The 22,824-nt window shown below is 44.6% G+C and overlaps 2 protein-coding genes across 5 annotated transcripts in view; both read right to left on the reverse strand.

The window, feature by feature from the left end:
* Positions 1-863: 863 nt before the first annotated feature.
* On the reverse strand, positions 864-6,158 carry LOC114082388 (protein unc-45 homolog B-like). Its single transcript, XM_071603355.1, has 4 exons — positions 6,080-6,158; positions 5,518-5,635; positions 4,631-4,786; positions 864-1,789 (listed from the first exon to the last, which is right to left on the reverse strand). The coding sequence occupies exons 2-4, from the start codon at positions 5,587-5,589 to the stop codon at positions 1,529-1,531; spliced, it is 489 nt and encodes a 162-aa protein (XP_071459456.1). The 5' UTR covers positions 5,590-5,635; positions 6,080-6,158; the 3' UTR covers positions 864-1,528.
* A 12,607-nt stretch (positions 6,159-18,765) lies between these two features.
* Positions 18,766-22,824, reverse strand: part of Nf1 (neurofibromin 1) — a 252,748-nt gene continuing 248,689 nt past the window's right edge. For all 4 annotated transcript variants that reach the window (XM_027923915.2, XM_071603262.1, XM_071603261.1 and 1 more), the window contains one exon: positions 18,766-22,511. In XM_027923915.2, the coding sequence (XP_027779716.1) occupies positions 22,369-22,511 (143 nt within the window). In that variant the 3' untranslated portion in view covers positions 18,766-22,368. The remainder of the gene's footprint in view (positions 22,512-22,824) is intronic.

The following is a 22,824-nucleotide window of genomic DNA, read 5'->3' on the forward strand; positions in this document are numbered from 1 at the left end:
TGAAGGTCTCAGTTCTCCTGATGTTTGCACCTGTTCTCTAGGAGGTGAAATTATGTTAACATTTGACCCAATCCTAATGGTGCAACTTTCCAGCAATCTGTCTGTATCTTTTTCAGGTGATTTTCCAAAGATGTTTACAATTATATTTATTGTACCAAAGTAATTTTAATTTTCATCAAGAGCCATAAATCTCAAAGCCCTACCTTCTACCCAATGCTGATTATCAGAAACATTGACCTTTCAATAAATGTGGATGGATCTGGGACATACTGGAAGACAGCACTCCATCACAGAGGTCTCAGCCATGCTGGGAAGGCAATATTCATAGAGAAAGTCACATCTACAAGCACCCTGCTTGTGTCATTCTTCTGTGGCTAGGCCTGACATCCAGAGCACGTTCTTTGATCATAACATTCTTCTGTGGTGACACGTCTCTTCCCATTCTATAGGAACCCTGATCCATCCATGTCAATTGGACAGGAATGAAGCTCCTTCTCATCCCAGACTCACTGATATGACCTGAGCCTGGCAATGAGCAGTCACCTCTGGATAGGATTGGCTCACGGACAGAAATACAACCCAAGCTGGACATCCTACTGATTGCTGGGAATTTTGCTGGGTTACTGAAAATGGTCCTTTTCTTCTCTACTGTATTGAACCATAACAACTATGTAAGTCTGGAGCTGCTGGAGACTTATTATTCCTCCCGCACGGAGAGAGCCTCTCAGAGAATGAGGTCAAACCCCAGAGGATTCAAGACAAGATATGGGGTGGGGAGATGAGAGGGAGAAAAAGACCCCCCCCCCAAGAGAATAATATTGGTGACAACGTTGAACCACTGGATCTAACAACCATGTCAGGCCTTTCCCTGGGTGGCCAAGATAAATTTAATTTTGGCTTAAAGTACTTTGAGTTTTATTTATATTCACTGTGTCTATCTTGCTTGGAAGACTTTGCCAAGCAAATCTCAAGGATGATGCCCCTGTGCCCGACATAAACTACACTTCCATCAACGGGGGGTGAAGGGAAGGGGCACAGGGCTGGGACAGGGCACTGCAGGTGAAAAAGCACTTCTGGACAGCCTGATCCAACAGTGTGGGGAGAGTATATAAAAACCAGCACAAGCCAGAATCCAAATACAACAGCATTAATCCTCATAGTCACACGTCTGTTAGTTCCTACCTACCGCACAATTCATTTTCCAAAATAGAAAGAACTTCAGCCCATTATCCTGACCTTCAGAATGGGTGCAGAAAAAAAATTATCCAATCTGTCTTCTACTTACAGATGGAGATTATTCCAGGAACTTCTAGATCATGACACACGTAAGGAGGCAGGGATCAAGAGAGCCAGAAACACCCAGACTTTCTTAGGACAAGTGGGAACAACTCAGGAAACAAACATTTTCCTTTATGTTGAAAATTAATTGTCACTGCTACGATCCCCAGATGAACTGACAGTCTGGGAGTACCCAGCGTAGGACTTGACACAATACAGAACCAGCCTCAGCACCCCTGGGGGCCCTTGTCTATGACACTGGCTTAATGAAGCCATAATCCATGCACTTGGTGAGACACTCCCGGGCCGTCTGAACCACAGCCACCTTCTTCTCGTCCAGCTCCTGTTTGCCCACCATGGTCAGGATCTCCAGCAGCTCGCTCTCCACCAGCTTCTTGGCCAGCTCAGCATCGGCTGCCAGCAGGTTATAGGCGATGACCAGGCCCCGGTGTTGGACTGACAGCTGGTCATGCAGGCAAAGCTGCTGCAGGATCTCCAACCACTGGGATGTCTGGAGAGGGCCGAAAAGGGAAGGAAGGAGTCGAGGAATCAGGAGGGAGACAGAGAGAGGAGATTTGGGGACAAGATAAGTGGAAAGCATTGGCCACGCTTACAGCCAAGTAACTTAGCTATGGCCACACATCTGGAAATACAGAGGATTAACATCCTCCATCTATTCACATCTTAAGCAACTTGAGAGTAAAGAGATAGGCCCACTGCATGTCTGAGCAGAATGGGGATGTGGAGTGTTCAGAAATGAGAATTCTTGGGCTGGGGATATAGCTCTGTGGGTAAAGGGTTGCCTTCCAAGCACAAGGCCCTGGGTTCAATTCCCAGCACAGAAAAAAAGAAAGAAAGAAAGGAAGGAAGGAAGGAAGAAAAGGATAAAAAGAAAAGAAAAAGAAAGAAAGTAAAGAAATCAGAATTCTCACTCTGGGTTCATGGGCAATGCCTGTTTCTGCCAAGCCAAGTGCCCTTTCACACTACAGCTCCATGCAGGGAGGCATGCTCTGCACCAGCCTTGGCTTTGCCTAGAATCAACACCAGAGTCTGGAGTGAATCCTCTCCTCCATTCTTCCTCAATCCACCATCCACAGTAATGAAGATGTCCAATTACTGTGCATGGGGGAGCAGGACTCTAGACCACTCTGATCACCCTAGGAGACAGTGATAAAGCCGAGAGTAGAACCAGGAGACTGATTCCTTTAGCCTTCAATAGACACACCCCAGGCAGCAGAGCAGAATAGGCATCACATTGGCATGGGTTCTGCAGTCAGAGAATTGGTGTTCCGGTCCTAGCTCAGCATTTATACCATCCACATGACCTCGGTTAGGCTATTCACCTTCTCTAAGCTTCAGGAGCCTCCCCTGTCTTCTGCTCCACCTTCCTCTAACATCACGCTGAGTAATGAGATGATTCTTGGAAAGAGCTTAGCACAGGGGCTCAACAAGCCCTGTTGACCTGACACCAATCCAGAGGTTTCTCCCTGGGCTCCCTCATGCCTTCATCCACCCTTCATCTGCAGGGATCGCTTCCTGCATGTGCTGCTCTCAGATAGGGAGATGGAGGCAGAGAGAGGAAAAGACAAGTACCTGCCTTTCAAGCTTCTAAGCACATTTTTTGACACACTACACTAGGTCTTCTGCCCCAGGAAAGAAAATGAAAACCCTCTAACTGTGGAAGGTTCAAGGACAGTTTCTATGCTGATGAACATCTGCTAATGGGTCCCTCTGGGATGTCGCTGGGCGATCAAGGGAAAGGACGACAGAAATTCAATCAGAATCCCAGGCAGGAGGATCTGCAGCCTGGCTTCCCTGGGCACAGCCCAGCTGCTGTGAGACCTTAGAGATGCCCAGCATTCAATAGGCCCCAGAGTTGTACCAAAGATGGGCCTGGGAAGTCTCATGAGTCCCCCAGCATGTCCATGATGGGACCAGAAGATGGCCAAGAATACTGAGCCCCTCAGGAAGAATGAAGAAGTGCCAGGGGTAGGCTGGCAATCCCCAAGGACTCAAGTCCTTCCTAACTAATTGTGCTCTTGGGCTCGTTATGTTCTGTACCTCAGTTTCCTCATCTGGATATGAAAGGTAATAATAATACTCACTTCACAGAATTGTTGGGAGGAATAAATGATGCATCTATGTAAAGGCTTAGAGCAACACCTGGCATACAGTAAGTGCCAGGAGACAGACAGCATCCATGGGTATTCCACAGGTGTTCCAGCAGAAGCTTCTCTAATGCAATGGCTTTCGAAGTGTGGTCCACAGACCAGAAGCTTCCAAACCCCAATCGACTGAATCAGAACACCTGGGGAAACTGTTTTCACAAGCTCTCCAGGTGATTTTGACACACATTACAGTTTTGAGAGGTTTGCTGTAGGGAAAGAGGCTGAAACCCAAAGACCATGCCAGCAGAGAACCTCTGGTACCACGAGAGCTTAAGCCCTTTAGAACATAGAGAAACACAGACACACACACACACACACCTGCACCCATGCACGTACACACATACACACATACCTTAAATCATCTATTTGAAACGCCTGCCTCACCCAGACGTGAGTACACTTGACACGAGACGTTCACGTTTTTCACCACCAGCGGGCATGAGTGCACAGGCTCAGTTTGGTCAAACAAGGAGAGCTGCATTTTGCACCCATCTTTGTGTCCACATCAGTCCCATCACACCTGCTGTGGTGGCCCCAGTCCCATCTTAGGAGCTGCTCATCATAGCCACTTTAGGGAACCTGCAGCCTTTTCACCAAACCATAAGCTCCCTGCAGCAGCCCAACCACTCCCATGCTTCTCTGGGGAGCTCAGGAGCCCAGCAGCAGTGAGCATTGCTGGTATTATTGTTATTTTTTTTCAGTTCTGGGGATCTAACCCAGGGCCTTAAGCATGCTGGGCGAGTGCTCTACGCTGAGCTATACCGCCAGTCCATTTATTTTTATTAATTTGGAGACAGGGTCTTACAAAGTTGCCAGTGCTGACCTTGAACTTGTGATCATCCTGCTGAGGCAGGAGGCTGAGGCCTCCTGGGTCACTGGGATTCTAGGTGTGCACCATGGTGCCCAGCTGTATTGTTGTGTCCTTAAGTAATGACTTGTATGTACCATGGAAGATAATGGATGAAACTACACAGAGGGGATTTAAGCCAGCATATTCAGGAGGTCCACACAATGACCAGAAGAAGCCAAAGGATACAGACCTCCTCTCCTAAGGCAGGAGGAATAGAAAGGGGGACTGGCAGGGATTGCCCTGTGGAATGGCCTCCCCAGAGGATCATCTGGGACAGCGTGGGAGATTCTCTGGCGCACGCCCAGCCTCTTCCTGTCCCAGGACCCACACTTACCACTTGGGTCATCTTGATGCACAGTTTCTTGTGCGCTGCTGTCAGCATGGCCAGGGCTCCAGCGGCTGCATTCTGTACCTTGTCATCATCCTCCCCACAGAGCAGGACCACCAGCTTCAGCCGGTCATTCCCATCCGCCAGGAACCTCTCCTGAACCTGTGGGAGGCAGGTGCAGGGTTCAGAGACAAATGCCCCCCACCTGTGCCTCCTGGGGTGAGGCAGAGGAAGAGGGAAGGGGGCTTGATTCCTGGGAGTTTTCCTCCTTCTTCTATCAGCTTGCCCATGCCGCCTCCCCCTGGAAGCCTTCCTTGACTGGTTGGGTGAAATTCCTCCAATTAAAAGATCAAAGAGAATAAGGGATCCCCCCCACACCCACCAGGCTGCACCACCTCTGCATTCAACTTGGCACCAGCAAAAGAGGCAGGCAGGACAGCTGGAGGGGCTGATGCCCAAGGAACCTGCTTCATTTCCCCTTGGGAAAGCTTGGAATGGTTCTCCCAAGGACTGGGCCTTCCAGGTTTGCTACACAATGAAGTCCCATGTCTGTCCTCTCTGGATGGCTAAAAGGCCCTGGTTTCATATCCTGCTTTGCTATGATGATATTCAGGCCTAAGAAGACTGGGAAAATGGTACCTTGCACCTCATCCCGCACAAGCTTTGGAGTGAAAAACCCAGCCTAGATTGACAGGATGTTGTGAATATGTTTTTCTCAGGGTGTCTACAGGGAGAGGGGCTGTAATGTAGGAAAGATTTAGATATTCCTGGGTTCTCTGGTCAAAACGCTAGTTTAGTCTCATCCTAGGAGCCCCTGATCTCACACCAGGCCTGACTGCTGGCTGGACCCTCCCCGCCTGGGTCTCCCCCCACCGCCCGAGCCCAGTCCTCACTTCCTTGTTGACCACCATGTTGCACATGCACTCTGTGGCCGCCTGCCGCAGCTGGTCATGATTCTCAAACATGTAGTTCTCGATGTCCGGCAAGGCCCTCTCCTTGAAGATCTTCTGTCTGGGGCAAGAGGGTGGAGGAAGAGAGGCCCTGAGTGCTTGGTAGTGAACATGCAGGGATTTGGCCACGCTGGGGCCATTCCTCCATCCTAATGGTGTCCCTCCCACACCATCAGCCAGCTGGGTGGCATGGAACCTGCTGCTCTGGCTCCAGGAGGGGCACCAGTGGGTATAAACTCAATGGCCTAGCATCCTGGGCACGACCGCGCCCTGGGAGGAACACGCCACCCCACTGGAGATCCCTTTTGCTAGTCCTTGGGCTTCGCACAGTCTCTGTGTGGTCTTTCCTTCCTCCAACTCAAACCCCTCCCGCTGTGGTTTCTACCCAGTGCCTCTGATGCTGTCCTCTGATCACAGCAGCTTGAGCTCATGACCTGTGAAATTCCAACCCAACTTTTTGGGGCACCTCTCCCCACCCCTGCCCTTTCCACCCCACCCCACTCACCAGAGTTTGTCACTCCGCCCAGACAGGTTTGTGAGGCCCAGGAGAGCCTCGTAGTTCTGCAGCCCGTCCCTCTGCATGTCCAGGAGACCCACAAGGGGCCGCACCACCTCATAGACCTGTGGGGAGAGGTTGCGGATCAGGTGGGGCAAGGGCCACATCTCCCTCCATTCTCTGCTTTTATAGGTGGCCAGCCTTTAATTTCCAAAGCACTTTCCCACACGTCTTGTCGGACCTCATCTGCACAGTGATCCTCAGAGGCAGGAATGTTGCCTTTACTTTGTAAATGAGATGACTGAATTTCTGAGGGGACAGTCCTGAATGTCACAGGCACAGCCAGGCCAGGCATCCAGGAGAATCATCACCCACCCTGAGACAGCACCAGGTCCCTCTCCCAGGTTGGGGTGATGAGAGCAGGGGAGACTCCTCCCACAGCCCTACCCCACTCATCCCAAATACCCACCCGCTCGCCAGGGAAGGCGATGTCCGGGTTAGAGACAGCTGCGATCTTGGCCAGAGCATGGGCCGCCTTCACCTTGCCCATATCCGTGCCCTCCAAAGCCAGTGGGATCACAGCCTGCAAGAAAGGGCACAGTCACCTAGGCCACAGATCCAGAGTCCTCTCCCATCTTCCCACCCCAGCTGCTGTCTCTCTGTCCCATCAAAGGTTCACGGAGACTCTGCGACATAATCAGCCCTTGAGCATCATGGAAAGCAACTACTCAGCCATAGATTCACTCCCCTGGGTCCCAATCATCAAGGTCTTCAACTCCACTTCTGCCCACCCATCCACAGGTTCCTTCAATTTTGGGAGAAATAATAAATGGATTCCTTACTGTCTAAGCCATGCCTAATCATAACAGCAGACACTTATTGAGCACCTACGGTGCACTTTACATGTATTTTATGCAATCCTGGTGACATTCTGAAATGTGAGTGTGTGGTTCCTGCCTCCATTTTACAGATGAAGAAATTGTGGCTCAGTGAGAGTAAGCATCTGCCCCAGGTAACACAGCAAGAATTAACTCTAGTCTACAGGAAAGTCCACAGTCTCCATCTTTGTACCAGGCTTCCTTCCAATAGCAAGGAAGATAAAGACATTCCAAAGGACATCCATGGCACCAGCCAATCAAGCAGAAATTGGTTGGGGGCCATGAGCACAAACAGTGCAAATAACTGAGTTGCCGTATTCGAGGATGTTGGGTTGAGTTGGGGATGCAGGATTCTTGGGCCAGGTTAGGGGTACATGAGCACACCCACACAAGTACACACACACACACACACACACACAGTCTGTGTGCTCCTGTGAAGCAGATCACCTTCTAGGAAAGCAAAGACTTTATCCTGACAATTACCTTGCCACCATCTTGAGCCACAATGGTGCCTCGGTCCTTTGGGTTGTCACACAGCGCCAGGAACACCCTGCAGGGCCAAGGATAAAGGAGAGCATTTGAACTGCCAGCAGCCTCTCCCATCGCAGACCAGCAGCCAGAGCCCAGGAAGCCCCAGGGTGAACAGGGAAAGCCCGGAGAGTGCACCCCGTGTGCTCCTGCCCCACAATGCACGATGAGCCACCTTGGGAAGACACTGTGATGATGTTAAGTGGCACGGAAGAAAGTGAGGCCAAGCAAGGCTGCAAAGAGCCACCCCACTCCTGTTTATGGGCACTGCCAGGGGCTCCTTGGTGCCCCTCGCCACCCAAGAGAAATTCCACCTCCACGGTCTCCTAATTCCCTGTGAGCAAGATTCCCTCCTGGGCCTCCATGCTCTAGAGGAATCTCCTCTGTCCTTGGTGTCTCTGCAGATGCTGTTTCCTGGCCTGAAGCCTTTCCCTCCCCCGCATTACAGTGGCTCCTTTTCTTCCATCAGGGCTCAGCTGTCACCTCCACCAGGCCTTCCTGGCTGCCGAGCCCTGGCCCTCCAGTCTGGCTGCTTGGGTGCCATTGTTCATGTCCCCACCCTCTGTGTCTCCCCACAGGGCACCTGTTGCACTGGACCTGATCATGCCCAGTAGGCTGCACTTTGTGCCTTTGATCTCTGGGAACAAGGCAACCAGAATGAACACCTTCTGACACAAGCTTCCCCCTGTCACATCTGCCCCATCATGTCACTTTTCATTGTTGGTCCCCTTCAGTCTCTAGGACACCCAGTGGCTCACTCGGTCCCTCATGTAGGCCCCCACCATTTCCATCTCCCTGTCCAGCCTCCTGCCCTCCAGTCCCCTCAGGCCCAGACCCTGGCCCCCTGCAGTGGCACCTGGCCAGTAGCTCCTTGGTCTGGTCAGTGAGGATGGCACTGTCTGCTCTCACCATGCAGGAGAGAGTGGAGATGACACCTGCCTTCAGGAGCCTCTTCACCCGCATGTCCACAAAGTCCTTCTTGTCCTGGGGGATGGGAGAGTTGGCAACGGAGAAGGGGCCTGGGCACCAGGCAGATCTGTACTGGAACTTCAGATGGTATGTTTCTGACTTCTTAGGGTAGGCTCACTAATGGCCCTCCCAGATGACCACAGCCCAATCCCTAGAACCTGAGAATGTGTAACCTCACATGACAAAAGGGACTTTGCCAAGATGATCAAGTGAAGAAACTGGGGAAGGGGAGATAATCCTATATAATGTAGGTAGGCCCCAAATAATCATGATGTCACCACAGCACAGTAAGCTCAGGGTTAATACTAGGAGGTGTGAAAACAGAAAGGTTAAAATGATTCAAGGTCCCAACCAAAGAATGTAGGTGGCCTCTAGAAGTTGAAAAAGTCAAGGAATAAGATTCTCCCCTAGAGACTCCAGAAGGAGCCAACCCTGCAGACCCCTGGACTTCAGCCCAGGGGGACAGATGCTCTGACTTCCAGCCTCCAGAGCTGTAAGATAACGAATATGTTTTTCAGGCCACTGTGTTTGTGGCGAGGTGTTAGAGAAGCAAAAGGAAGTAACGCACTTCTCTAGGTTCCCTTGCCAAAACAACGACCTTCAGGTAAGAACTTCTTCTCTGCTTTGCCCAACCTGCTCCCAGCACAGAGCCTGCGGAGCTGGGGTGCTCTGGAGTGATATTGGCCAAATTATATTACTATATTGCATGCACGTATGAGTCTTTAACAACATGTCCCACCATTGTGTATAACTATACTGCACCAGTGAAAATATGGGGAAAAGATAAGGATTTCCAGGAAATTTCAGTTTGATCCTAACCACAATCCTGGGGATGGGACAGCTGTTAAATCCAACAGGTGTCAGATTTCATCCTGAACTGCTGTTATGGGGTGTCAATCAGCCTACCCTTTAAGATGAGATGCTGGCCACAGGTGTTTGTATGATGAAGTCCGAGGAGTCACTAAAAGGATCGCCAGTGCTGGGCTTATTACCCAGCGGCAGCCTTCCGGGGCAGGCTACGTGGCTCTCTGTAAATTAAGTGTCCTGGTAGATGTGGGAAGGGATGGCAGTCATGCTAAATGAGAGCTGGAAAACCTCGACGTGATGACCCAACAGAGAGCTGCTCCTTGGCACTGCATTTCCCTTCTCTCTTTTGGTAGCAATTATAAACGTTTTATTTTTTCTAGGTGCAAAATAAACTTCTTAGTGTATTCTGAGGAGCAAGGACAGGTATTTAGAAAGCCAGCCAATGAGCACCTTTGCACACGATACCTATGTCCTAAACCCCAGGGTCTGTAAATGTCACCCTAATTGGAAAAGGATCTTTGGAGATCTGATTGAGGATCTGGCAATGGGAGATTATCCTGGGTTGTTGAGAAGAAGACCCTAAATGCAATCACATGTATCCTCAGAAAAGAAGGATCAGAGACAGACTTAACACAAAAAGAGGGTAATGCGAGGAGTGGGGGCAGAGATTGAAATTTGGAAGCCACCAGAAGCTGGAGGAGCCAGGAAAAGAATCTCCTGAGAGCCTCTGCAAGTAGCACAGTCCTGCCAACATTTGCATTTCAGCCTTCTGGCCCCAGAACTGTGAAAGAATAAATTTCTTTTGTTTTAGCCATCCTGTTGCAGATAGCTTAGGGCAGCACAACAGCCACAGTAAATGAATAGTTTAAATATCATGTGTAAGTTTAATGAAAGGTTATGGGTTTTAGAATCCAAAACAGCTGAGCAATGCACCAAAGTCTGCTACTCTTCAAACTCTGGGGTTCTGGACAAGTTAGCTTCTCTAAGCCTCAGTTTCCTTGTCTGGAAAGGGAGGATTATAGTTCCTTACTTTGCAGAGGTCATACTGCAGGCATTTAATAAGAAAATGTTTGTGCCAGTGCCAGGTGTGGCTGGCATGTGGTGGTTCTTCTTGTGTCAGTATGGAGTGGCTTTGGACTAGTGTAGAAGAGGGTGCATTTCTGTATTCATCCATAGGTCTTGACTTCAGCATCTATCTTGTCAGGGAAATGGGGCAGGATTCACAGTTCTTCCTGCTCACAACCCTCTGAGTTTTGTTATGTTTTTTAAACCATGAATAATTTTCGCTTTGGAGGGGAAGAAGGTGGTGTGAACTTCGTTTCCTTCTTCACCTGTCTCAAAATAGACCTCGGTCTGGAGGGGGGCGGGGGGAGGGCATTGCTCAGAGACACAGCCAGCTCTGCTTGTGGGTGCTGGGGACCCTGACTGGACTGGGGGCAGCAGGGTGCATGTAGCAGGACATCTTGGGACCTCATCCTTCCTCTGCTGCAGGACTTCATGTCAGGAAGGGTGCCCACCCAGAACCTTCTCCAACTATCAGAAGCAGGATTAGCTGCTTGCTAAATTTCCTTCCAGGATTCTTAGAAAAAATGGTGAAAACTTTACTAATTCTACCCAAAGTGGGCTCCAGATCCTATCATCAGCTGCAGAAATTACCCGTGAGAGTGGCTTTCTGGAAGGGCATTCACCTGTGGGTTCCTCAAGGTTTAGGAATCAACCTCCTGCCTGGGTCTCACCTCCTACTATCATAAACTCCTGCTTCTGGCCTTTTCCTCTACTGCCCCCTTCTGCCTAACAGGAAAACTCCTAAATCCAAGCTTGGATTGCAAGCAGGGGAGGCCCTTTGCAGTTCTAATATCTTCTTTCTGCAACACCATTGACCACACTCAGGTACACATTTATTGAGCAGTTATTATATCCCAAGCATTGTGTGGCGGACTCCAGACTCAACAAGGAGTGGATCATGCCCGCTTGCCTTGCACAGGCTGTTCCTCTCTCTGGGGTGGCCTGCCTCTGTTCTCCTATTTATCTTCAGTTGCCACCTCCTCCAGGAAGTCCTCCCTGAGTCAGTTGCCCTCACTGCTCTCCTCCCCTTCTACAGTGTTTTCATGATATATGGTGATGCCCTGTCCATCCACTGTCCCTGGCCTGGTCAGGACACCAGGCCCACTTCTTAAAGCTGAAGGGATCATTTCAAGATCAGGAAAAGGGATGCAGGGTGAAGAATCAAGGGTGAAGGCATGCTTTCAGAGAAGCAGGAGTGAGAATGTGGATGGGAGCAACTGGCAGGAGCCGGAGAACTGAGGACAGTGGGTCACAGTTAGGCGTGCACACCTCCCCATACGTCCACAACCCTGCATGCTTTATGTTCTCTAAGGCAAGGACCCTCCCCATCAACCCAGAGAGACTGTCACCTGGGAACAGAAATATTAAAGTGACAAGGTTTCTGGTGACCAGCGCTTTGGGTGAGGGAGTTGCCTGAACCTCTCGAACCCAGTAATGCTAATAATCCCCTAAGGAGGGAAAAACAAACCCAGCTCCCTAGAATCTAAATTGGGCAAAAAGCCTTCTTTTGACAAAAGGAAACAGATAAAGATGTCCAGGAGATGACTGATAGTTAATTCAGTACCTCAAAAATTCTGCTATCATGAATACCTTTTATAAGTACCTTTTATAGCTGGGGCTGGGGCTCATTGGCAGAGCGCTTGCCTCGCACATGTGAGGCACTGGGTTCGATTCTCAGCACCACATAAAAAATACATAAACAAAATAAAGATATTGTGTGTCCAGGTATAACTAAAAAATATATTTTAAAAAAGCATCATCATCACCTCTTAAAAACAACCTACCTTTTGTTTTTCAAGTATAATGGTCATTGTAAAAATATAGACAAATGTTAAAAAGAAACAAAACATGAATGATGTGAGAAAAAAAAAAAAAAAGAATAGCATTACCCTAGATTAGGTAGAGAGAAGTGATGGGAAGGGAGGGGAGGGATTGGGGAGATAGGAAGGATAGTAGAATGAAACAGACATTATTATTATTACTGTGTGTATATATGTGAATGCATGACCAATGTGATTCTGCAACCTGTATACTCAGAAAAATGAGATATTATATCCCATCTGATTCAAATGTATGATATGTCAAGGTCATTGTACTGTCATGTGTAACTAATTAAACAAACAAACAAACAAACAAAAAGAAACAAAACAAAGATTAACCACTGTTATTAACACTGGATGCATTTTCTTTTTATATTTTCCCATATATGAACTACATAAACTACATATGTGTGTGTGTTGTGTGTGTGTGTGTGTATATATATATATATATATATATATATATATATATATATATATTTGTATTTATTTACATAATTGAGGATCAGCCTTCATGTACAATTTAAAAACTCTTGATTCTATTAGAAATTTCCCCCAAATTAAAACACTACTCTTTAAGTCCCCCACCTTACCCTGCCCCACTTCACTTTTCTGTGGTGCTAGGGATGGAACCCAAGGTTCCCACATGCTAGGTAAGCACTCTACCACTAAAACACATCCCCAAGGCTTGCCCATTTTTTAATATTTAAATATTTTTTTTTAGTTTTCGGCAGACACAACATCTTTGTTTGTATGTGGTGCTGAGGATCGAACCCGGGCCGCATGCATGCCAGGCGAGCACACTACCGCTTGAGCCACAACCCCAGCCACATTTGCTTGCCCATTTTTTAAAAACAAAATATCTTTAGTTCTAGATGGACACAATAATTTTATTATTTTTATGTGGCACTAAGCATCAAACCCAGTACCTGACACATGCTAAGCGAGTGCTCTACCACTGAGCCACAACCCCAGCCCAGGCTTGCCCATTTTTAAAGGAAATGCTTAGCTTCTAGAAAGTAGTAGGTGAATATAGGTGATTTAGTCAACATTCTGGTTGTCTTCAGAAGTTCTGATATTATAAATAATACTTTGACAAAAGTCTTAGTTCATATTTGTCTAATAAGGCTTGATTCCTAGACACAGCATTTCTGGGGCAAACAGCGTGGACTTTTATTTTTTAGTTGTAGTTGGACACGATGCCTTTATTCTATTTGTTTATTTATTTATTTATTTATTTATTTAATTTGTTTATTTTTGTGTGGTGCTGAGGATTGAACCCAGGGCTTCACATGTGCTGGGCCAGTGCTCTACCTCTGAGCTGCAATCCCAGCCCCAGTGTGGGCGTTTTTAAGTATGGTGACACAGAAAACGAGGCATAGTACATGTGCAAGTTCACCAGACCAGTCTTGACTGTCACTAGGTAGTAAATCCATCTTTACTAATTTGACAAATAAAAATGGTATCCAAGCCTAGTGCAGACATGCCCATAGTTCCAGCTACTGGAGAGGATGAGGCAGGAAGATCACTTGAACCCAGGCGTTCAAGGCCAGCGTGGGTAATAATGAAAACCCATCTTTTTATTTTATTTTTTTTTTTATTTTTTAGTTTTCGGCGGACACAACATCTTTGTTTGTATGTGGTGCTGAGGATCGAACCCGGGCCGCACGCATGCCAGGCGAGCGCGCTACCACTTGAGCCACATCCCCAGCCCCCAAAAAACCCATCTTTAAAAAAAGAAAAGAAAAAAAAAAGGATCCCACTCTTTCAGTTGCTTTTTTTTTTTTTTTAACTAATGAGTGCATTGACACTTGTCACCATATAGTAATTAGCAGTTGGTACAGTATGTCCTTTCTATGGATTAGCCATTCAGATTTGCCCTTTTTGTGTTTTCTACTGTGCCTTTTCTTATAATGAATTTCTATGAACTGTTTAAAATAAGACCAATCAAAGGCCATTGGTTAGACTTTTAATCTTGTGATTTTTCTTTTGGACATGGGACATTTTAAAACCTGGTAAGGCAGTCAAAGCATGATCTTTAGGATTTCTTCCACTGCTTCTATGAGTCCTTCTTTATGGTGACAGCCCCTAATGTTTTTGCCAACATTTCCAGCCAGCCTGCTTCCTTTTGGACAGGTTTTTTTTTGACCCTATGACTTGATGAAGCTGTGGGACAAGTTCAGCAATGACTGTGAGCAGAAGTGACTGCACATCTGGCCTGAGTCTTTGCTTACTGATAATGCTCTGTCCAATCTGGTAGCTACTAGCCACATGTAATTATTCACACTTAATTAAAATTAAAATGAGAACTATCAGCTTTCATTCTCACTAGCCACATCTCTAGTGTTCAACAGCCACATGTGGCTAGTGACCACTGCAGCAGACAGGGCAGCCTGGATTCTCTTTCTGGCACCACATGGTAGCTGATCAGAGACTCTGGGGCCTTAGGAAACTGGGTTGAGCAGTTCTGCTGACCAGTGATGGATGTGTAGCAGAACGGAGAAAACACTTTTGTGGCTTTGAAGCAAGAGGAATTTGGGGGTTACTTGTGCTTTCTTTTTTTAACTATAGCATAAAGTGGACCTGCTAGCCTGTTCCATTCTATTTATCAAGCACCATTATATCACAGGTTTTTGGCAGTGCTGGGGATGGAATCCAGGACTTTGCACATGTGAGGCAAATGCTTTACCAGTTAGACCTAAACCCTACCACAGTTTTAAATATTAAAAAAAAAAAAAACTATTTTTTTTTTACTAGTAGGGAAAGTTACCAATTACTCTCTTAATTTTTGTTTCTTAGCCACGCTTTCCTGTTTATTCTCCAAGGTGAACTGGGATCATTCTGTCTGGATACACTTTTCTTGCTGGGATCGTGACTGGAATTGTGTTTGACCAGGACATTCATGTGGGAAAAACTGGTATTCCGTGAGAGTCACTTTCCCCATCCAGAACCATGGTGGACCTCTCCATTTACTGGGTGCCTGTCCAGCTGAGCCTATCACGTGTCTGTCTGCTGAGATGCATGGTGCCGAGTCAGAAGTGATGGGAGAAAAATAAGGACAACATTGTGACTTAAAAAAGAGCCATTCTCTATCTTTCTATCCCTTCCTCTTTCCTCTTTTGGGGTTGGAATGGCCTCTTTTTTTTGGTACTAAATCCCCTATTGCCCAAAAAACCAAAATCACTGATAGATTTGTGTGTGTGTGTGTGTGTGTGTGTGTGTAGTGATTGTTTATTTTTAAATATATAAGTTGACTGTTTTGAAAAACTTACTGATCTGTGAAATCTCAAAATCTGGATTATTTTTTTCCTTTCACAGTGCAGGGGGTTGAACCCAGGACCACACACATGCTAGGCAGGGGCTCTACCACTGAGCTGCTCTCCAGCCCCAGGATTAGAGTTTTCAATAGGTTTGACTTTTATTATACAGACTACCTCTGTCTTGTTTGGGATTTTGCATTGGAGGTGCTAGAAGGAATGGGTCTTTGTTCTTGTTTTTCTGTTTTATATAGAGTTCTCTGTTAACATAAAGCCTGAAGTGTCATGTAGCAACCATCTACTGAATACCTTTGAACAAAGCCTTATCCTCTACTGGAAGCCCACAGTCTAACCAGGGAGTTAGGAAGACAGTTGCTGATCATAGCACTGTAAGGAGGAACTGTCAAGGGAGCACAGCTCGAGTTAATTTAGGAAAATAAGGCAGTTTGCTGAATGACTGCTGCAAACCCCAAAAGACTTGGGACTTTAGTAATGTTTTTTTTTCATCTCCTTGTAGAACTCTATGGGCAGTACTGGTGCAGTTTCTGATAGATTGCCTAATTCCATTCTGCTTTCATCCACAAATGACCAAGTTGGGAAGTGAACATCCCGTCCCATCAATTTTTCATTTTACTTTGACCCAGATTCATAACATTTAGAATTGTTTTGAAAGAAAGCTGTTCCCTATTTTTGTGGTCTGGGGCTAAGGTATGCTTTCATATGTTTTACATGTAGGAGATTAGGCTGCATCTACATGTGAGACAAAAGAATGGAGGACAGAAAGAATTTAGTAAGCCAATTTCTTTGTGGTATACTGCTTTCTGCCTGTGCGCTTCTCTACTTGGCCTTTTGGGGAGAGTTTCTGCATAGTCTCAGATTACCTCCTGCATGTTAATAGACTCCCAAACTACCTGCAACTGCTCATTGGATATATCTCCTCCTGGACATTTTCAAGATCCAACTCCTAATTCTGCTGGATTCCCTTCAGGAACACTGTCCATACTTTGGGGCACTGTGATTGTCATTTATGTGGCTGTTTTCACAATTGAATCTTAAGATCTTAGAAGGCAGAGGCCAAGATTTCTTGTTCTATTGTATCTGCAATTCTTACTACAGGGCTGGGCCAAATTATAGCCAATCAAAAGTTTCTTTGAACAAAAGAATACAATCATCAGAGGTTACATCTGTTGACATTTTCTTCCTGTAAGAAGAAAATGTCAAAGGACGTAATTTGGCAATTTTGTTTTTTTAGTACTAGGGACTGGACCCAGGGGTGCTCTGTTACTGAGTTATACTCCCAGTTCTTTTTACTTTTTGAGACAGGGTCTCACTGAATTGCTAAAGTTGGCCCTTATGATCCTCCTGCTTCAAGCTCCTGAGTCTCTGGAATTATAGGTGTGTGGCGCTGAAGGTGGATTTTTTTTTTTTTTTAAACTATGGATCTCATTAAGTTGCCCAGGCTGGTCTCAAATTTACAGTCCTCCTCCTTCAGCCTCCCAAATCACTGAAATAACAAGCAGGTGCCACTGCATCTGCTTTGACAATGCTTTCTGAACTTCTGGGGGAGGGGGGGGGCCTGTTCAGTTATCAGTGGCCACTTTGCTGGGAGTGTTCTGAACCCCATAACCCAGAGGCTTGATCCTCTTTATCCTGATCTGCTTGGTTCCTAGAATAAATATGTGGTAGAAAACCTACAGAAATTTTACAGTATCTTTTTAAATTTTTTTTGGATATATACAGAATGGTAAGAAAACAAAAATTTGGCCCTATTTAGGAAAAATGTATGAAGCTGCTTTGGGAACTTTAAATAATGCATATTCATATTTAATATGTATACATATATATATATACAGTATAAAGGGACTTTATAGTTTCATGTGACATTAAGTTTTCACTTATGGATTAGTGAGCACTTCTAAAAGAACAAAATCTGAGAGATTCAAACCAACAATGACTACATTGCTAGAGCGTGGTCCTAATAGAGAAATATAATCGACATTGCAATTTTTTTTTTTTTTTTTTTTTTTTTTGGTACTGGGCACTGAACCCACGTGTGCTTAACCACTAAGCCACATCCCCAGCGCTTTTTTACATATTTTATTTTGAGACAAGTTCTCACTAAGTTATTAGGGCTGGCTTCAAACTCACTGTCTTCCTGCCTCAGCCTCCCAAGCTACTGGGCCAGCCCCTTTTTTATGTTTTGAGACAGGACTCGTTAAGTTGTCCAGACTGGCCTTGAATTTTTGGTTCTCTTACCTCAGCTTCTCAAGCTGCTGGGATTATAGGCGTGTGCCACCATGCACAGCTAAATGGGTCTTTAGTGGAACTCACTTCAGTGAGACACTCCTTGCTTGCGAAGAGAATCTGGATGAGATTGTTGGAGGCTATTCTGACATATATGGTGAGCAGGCCAAGCCATTTCACTGAAGGAAACTGAGGGAGACCTAGGGATGAGGGTAAATGCTACAAGATGTTCGTCACCACTAGGGGCTTTCCTTAGTGATGGTAGGGAGGGGCAGGATGAGGAACACTGGGATGCTATCACTTGGTGATGTGTCAAAATTCTTGCTTTCAGCACCTTCTGCCCCTCCCCAACTCCCCAACTGTTCAGGCCTCGGGCATTTCAGAATTGCCAAATGGGCCTGGCCCACATCTTTAAGGAGCAGCTTGTCCAGGAATGAAGAGGTGTGATCTAGAGGGTCATCAAAAACCAAAACAACCCTAGTGTTAACTAAGATGCTTTAGTAGGACATGGGGAAAAAGATAGCTATTTGCAGTATCTGAGTTTCCAGTTCTCATTCCAGTGATCCTTAAGCCTGGGTGCCCAGCAACCTTGCTTGAGAAGCTTCAGACACATTCGTGCACATACTTTTCACATCCTCTCAGGACCAGCAGTGGCAGGGGGAAGGGGAGTGTGGGATGGACCAGCACACTCTCAGGCTCTCCCAGCCTTCCCATAGAAGACCATCACTGGCCTCTGATCTTTTTCAATCCTTTGATTGATGACATACTGCTACCCTTCTGAGGACAGCTCTGACCTGTCCATAGGGTTCAGGGTGGATTTTTTTTTTCCGCTAGGAGTGGGTAAATGAAATAGGTAAAACTCAGGATCGGTGGCTTATACTGTTTACACAGGTAGTGTCTGTGGGGGAAAGTTGAGATGTCCGAGAGAATTGTGGGGACCTAATATATGACCTCTGATTGGTCAGAGGGTCCTGGCATTTCATTTAAAGATAAATCAGCCTATCCCAGAGTCATCTTTGAGTTTGGCAGGCCCTAAAAAAGCATTTCACCAAAGTTATTTTACTTTTGAGAGGTTCTGGAAATACAAACATCTTTCCCATGGGGGTGAGGAGAAGACCCAAAAAACACCCTTAATAGAAAGGACGAGGTTTAATGTTTCAAAAGATCAGGGAGAAATGGGAGGAAGTGATAACACAGAATTTACACCAAATAAAACAGAGCTTGATGCATGTGAAGAAATTAAATAACTCCTCACATCTTAGAGCAGATTGAATTTACATTTTACTTAAAAAAAAGGAAGGGGGAGTACATACACAAGGAAGAAATGGGGTGGGGAACAATAATGCTCTGAATCTGATTTCTACAAGTTTCCCCTACAGTGATTGATTTTGTCTGTTGGGCAGTATTTCTCCTGCTGGCATACAACTGCTTACAATATTAACAAGGGTGTGGACTAGGGAACTGCCAAAGTTTAGGCCTGATAGAAAGGAGACTAAGTTATCATATACAATGTAAGTTTACAATACATAGCATTTTCTTTAAATGATGTAACGCAGTCGCAGGAAGAATTTAACAATACTAACACGAGAATAATCAAATTTTTGTTTGTTATCCATATACAGCAACTAACTGCTTTACAAAAAAGCAAAATAATACAATATATCATCACATGTATTTACAGGGTAGTAAATATACTTTTCTGTCAAATTTTACACAAACTATTTACAGGTGAATATACTGCATTAAAAAAAACTGTGTGGCTGACACTAAGTGAGTTTTTGTATAAGTTTGTTGCATAACATTGAATAAGACATGCATTATTATGCCTGGGGGTGGGGGTAAATGTAGAAACAAAAAACAGAAAACAAAACAAAAAAATCCCCAAAACCCCAAATGGAAATTGAAAACCCCTAAAATCTACAAACCCAAAAGGATTGCTGGCTCACACTCTGTCTTCACCACTGGGACATTCGTCCGCCTAATGTGGTGTCCTGGTGCCCAGCTCAGTAACGAACAGGTGTGAGTAACTGACGCATAGAGTATTGTACCTCCATGTTAGCATATGAGGGCAGCTCCTGGGACAGGAGCACTGGCATAATAGTAGGTTATATGCAATAAAACATGGCTGAGTTAATGCTTTTGTTTTTAAAAAGTCAGGGAAACATCCACAAACTCAAACAAATTCCAGAATTTATAAATTATGCAAAATGGGCTACTTGCTCTGAATGTCAGAATTTCTTTTGCAGATTATAGGTATGAAGACTAAAAAGTGTTTCATTTCTCAGGGGAAGTATATTGGTGAGAGATTTATCTTATGCTCATTTTACCTGGAAAACTAGATTTTCCACAAATGTCACAAGTTCTTTAAATAAGTTAAGTTTTAAGCCTTAGGAAGTTTTCAAATTCCTAGGATGTACTGGGTCAAAAGTATATTTTTGTAGTTCAAAGAAGGCTCAATTTTTTGATTTGTGCAACGCTGATCATTTCATGAAATACTTCAAATGGATTCATTGCATTCACTACATTACAGGGAAATAATAAATTTAAGGAATACCATACTTTCATAAATTTGTTTATGGAAAGTAATCCTTTGAAAGTTTCTCTAACTTGATGGGAGAAGCAAAATAAGGTAATACACACTGTCATATGCACCAGATCAAGAAAGAGGGGAAAAATACTAAACTAAAATTATCCAAGGCTTACATTGCCTGCTGTTCTAGAAGCCAAGAATCTGTGATACCATATCCCAGAAGCGCTGGGTGGTGGGAGAACCAAGACCATCATGGCAGCTTGGCCTCCTTGGCACTGGGTCACTGGTCTAATCCTAAACTCAGTTTAATCTCAGCTTCTTTACAGTCTTAAGATGGTCTGTTATTATAATAAACATTTTATTCTAATGCAGCCTCTATAATAGTTAAAAACAAAAGCTTAGTTAATTACACCTGTCTTCAATATTTTCCAACAATTCTGTTAAAATTACTATTAATACTAAAGTTTTTTCCTTTTATTTTGGCAAATGGTTCTTACTTTTCCCAGGACTGTAAACAAAATAAAAAAATTAAATTCTTGTTATTTCTGAATATCAAAAGCAATTTTATTTACATTAACATATTACATTGTTGCTGTGTAAATAGTGTGAAATGTGTTATATTATTAAAATCAGAATACTTAAATGTACCATTATTTATTGAAGTAGCTGTGGAATTTAATTTACAAAATCCACTAATGAACTAGCACTATAGGAAACCACCCTCTTCCCTAGGTTTCTTTGCCCCCCCCTCCCCAAGCCATTATATCTGAACATATGAAGTGAACCTAGGAGTAGGGGGGATAATATTTTTTGTAATAAATATAGTTTAGTCCTAAATTAGAATATCCAGATACCAATATGATCATTGAAGTCAAATTACTTTTCACACTGCAGGTACCACAAAAAAACTGGATCTGCATTACTATGGAAATTCCTATGCCACAACAATCCATACCATTCAGTACAGCAGCAACTCTAACGGTCCCCTATTTTCACACAAATGCAGGCTGACCAGACTTTTCACAGTGATTAGATGCAAGTCTATCATATAGAACCCAAAAAGATTCCTGATATTTTGGAGGAGAGGGGGAAGATTAAAAGACTTTTAAAATATGTCTTATCAAAGAAATTAATGTACTATACAGCATATTCTGGTTCTTGGAAAATTATTTAACAAAATAAAAGTATCAGCTACTCTAAAAGTCACGTACCATTCTGTTTTGCTATGGAGCTAATGCAAACGTCTAAAAAAATTACCTTCTTGGAACAATTTTCAACACTTTGTTTGGTGATTACCCTGCTCAGAATTATTTAGGAAAGAAGAGGAGGAGACAAAAAAATGTATAATTACTATACTTAGTATAGTGTTGGCTTACAAAAATTAAAAATAAACAAAACAATAATAGCTTTAGCATATTTAAAGATCAATTGGATAATCAATTGGATAAAAAAAAAGAGATCATTTTGATGACTGAATTTGGATAAGGCCTCAGAATCCATAGCTTTAATTCAGTAATATTAAGATGTATATGGTCACACTTATTTTCCTGTAATTATTGCTAATACTCGGTGTTAGTAATTCTTAAGAATTCACTACAAAATACTAAGTTCTCCCACCCCACCCCCAAAGTACCTTGCCTGTGGCTTTAATGGTATGAAGCCACTGAGGCTTGACCTCTATGGTTCCTTCAGTTTCATAAAGTAAAAAAAAGTCCACAGCTAAAAGTCAGATTAAACATACATGGGTTATAATATTATTTCTCCCACACACTTCTCTCTTGGAAAGTGTGTAAATAAGACTAACACTTCATTTTGAACGGGAAAACAAAGAAGGCAGAGCTCTGTGCAAATGGCTTTCATAGCTGGCCAGTAGTAGCAGTATTCAAGAATTTGTCCTCTCTCACAATTGGGATGTGCTCAGTTCAAGTTACCTGACTTCCCACTTTCTTATAGTTGTTCTGAACACTTGCTAACACCAGACACACTCCAAAAGTAGAAGAAGAAAAAAAGTCAAAGAAAAAGCAGCATTAAATTTAGGCAATGCTTTCAAGAGTTGATCATCTGGCAATGTGGCAGACTGGATGGGTTTGTTATAAAATATGAAATGCAGCATCGCAACATGTGGGGACAGGGCCACTTAGGGAAGGATTCACTAGTGAAGAGCCCATGTTAAGTTGGTTTGAAAAAAGAAAGAAAGAAAGCTTCACACGATCTTCTTAATGCTATTACGTTTGAAACTGCCAGCGCTTCTTTGCTTCTGCACTTGGCTTGCGGATCCGTGGCGAGTTCGTCCACTGTTACAGTGGCCAGTGGTGGGGGAGAGTTCAACGTTCTCTTTGTCGATTCCTGGGGAGAAACACAGCAGCCAGTTATTTCCTCTCTTCTGGTATTAAGCTCTAGGTCTGGATCTCATTGTTTATGTGTGAAATTCAACCTGGTGAATTGTTTTTGTGTATTTCATTTTACCAGTCATTTACTAGAATGTTTATAAAGGTCCTGTCATACAGAAAACCTCACATCTTGCTAAGCCAAATTTGCTATCACTGCAGAGAGACAGCATAAGGAAAAAGAAAAGTTGCAAGGAAAAGCTAGAGGCAGGTAGGCTTTAAGAGACTTAAAGGCTGGCAGCCTCCAGGGCAAACTGGAGAGTTCTTTTCCC

The sequence above is a fragment of the Marmota flaviventris genome, chromosome 17 (genome assembly GCF_047511675.1).
Source record: "Marmota flaviventris isolate mMarFla1 chromosome 17, mMarFla1.hap1, whole genome shotgun sequence".
In the NCBI taxonomy this organism is placed as follows: domain Eukaryota; kingdom Metazoa; phylum Chordata; class Mammalia; order Rodentia; family Sciuridae; genus Marmota; species Marmota flaviventris.

Excerpts from the sequence above, each read along its gene's own strand:
- LOC114082388 (XM_071603355.1), bottom strand. The coding sequence starts at position 5,589 with ATGTTTGAGAATCATGACCAGCTGCGGCAGGCGGCCACAGAGTGCATG. Across the intron at positions 4,787-5,517 it reads ACATGGTGGTCAACAAGGAA|GTTCAGGAGAGGTTCCTGGC; the intron begins GTGAGGACTGGG and ends TGCCTCCCACAG. Across the intron at positions 1,790-4,630 it reads GCATCAAGATGACCCAAGTG|ACATCCCAGTGGTTGGAGAT; the intron begins GTAAGTGTGGGT and ends GGCCCTCTCCAG.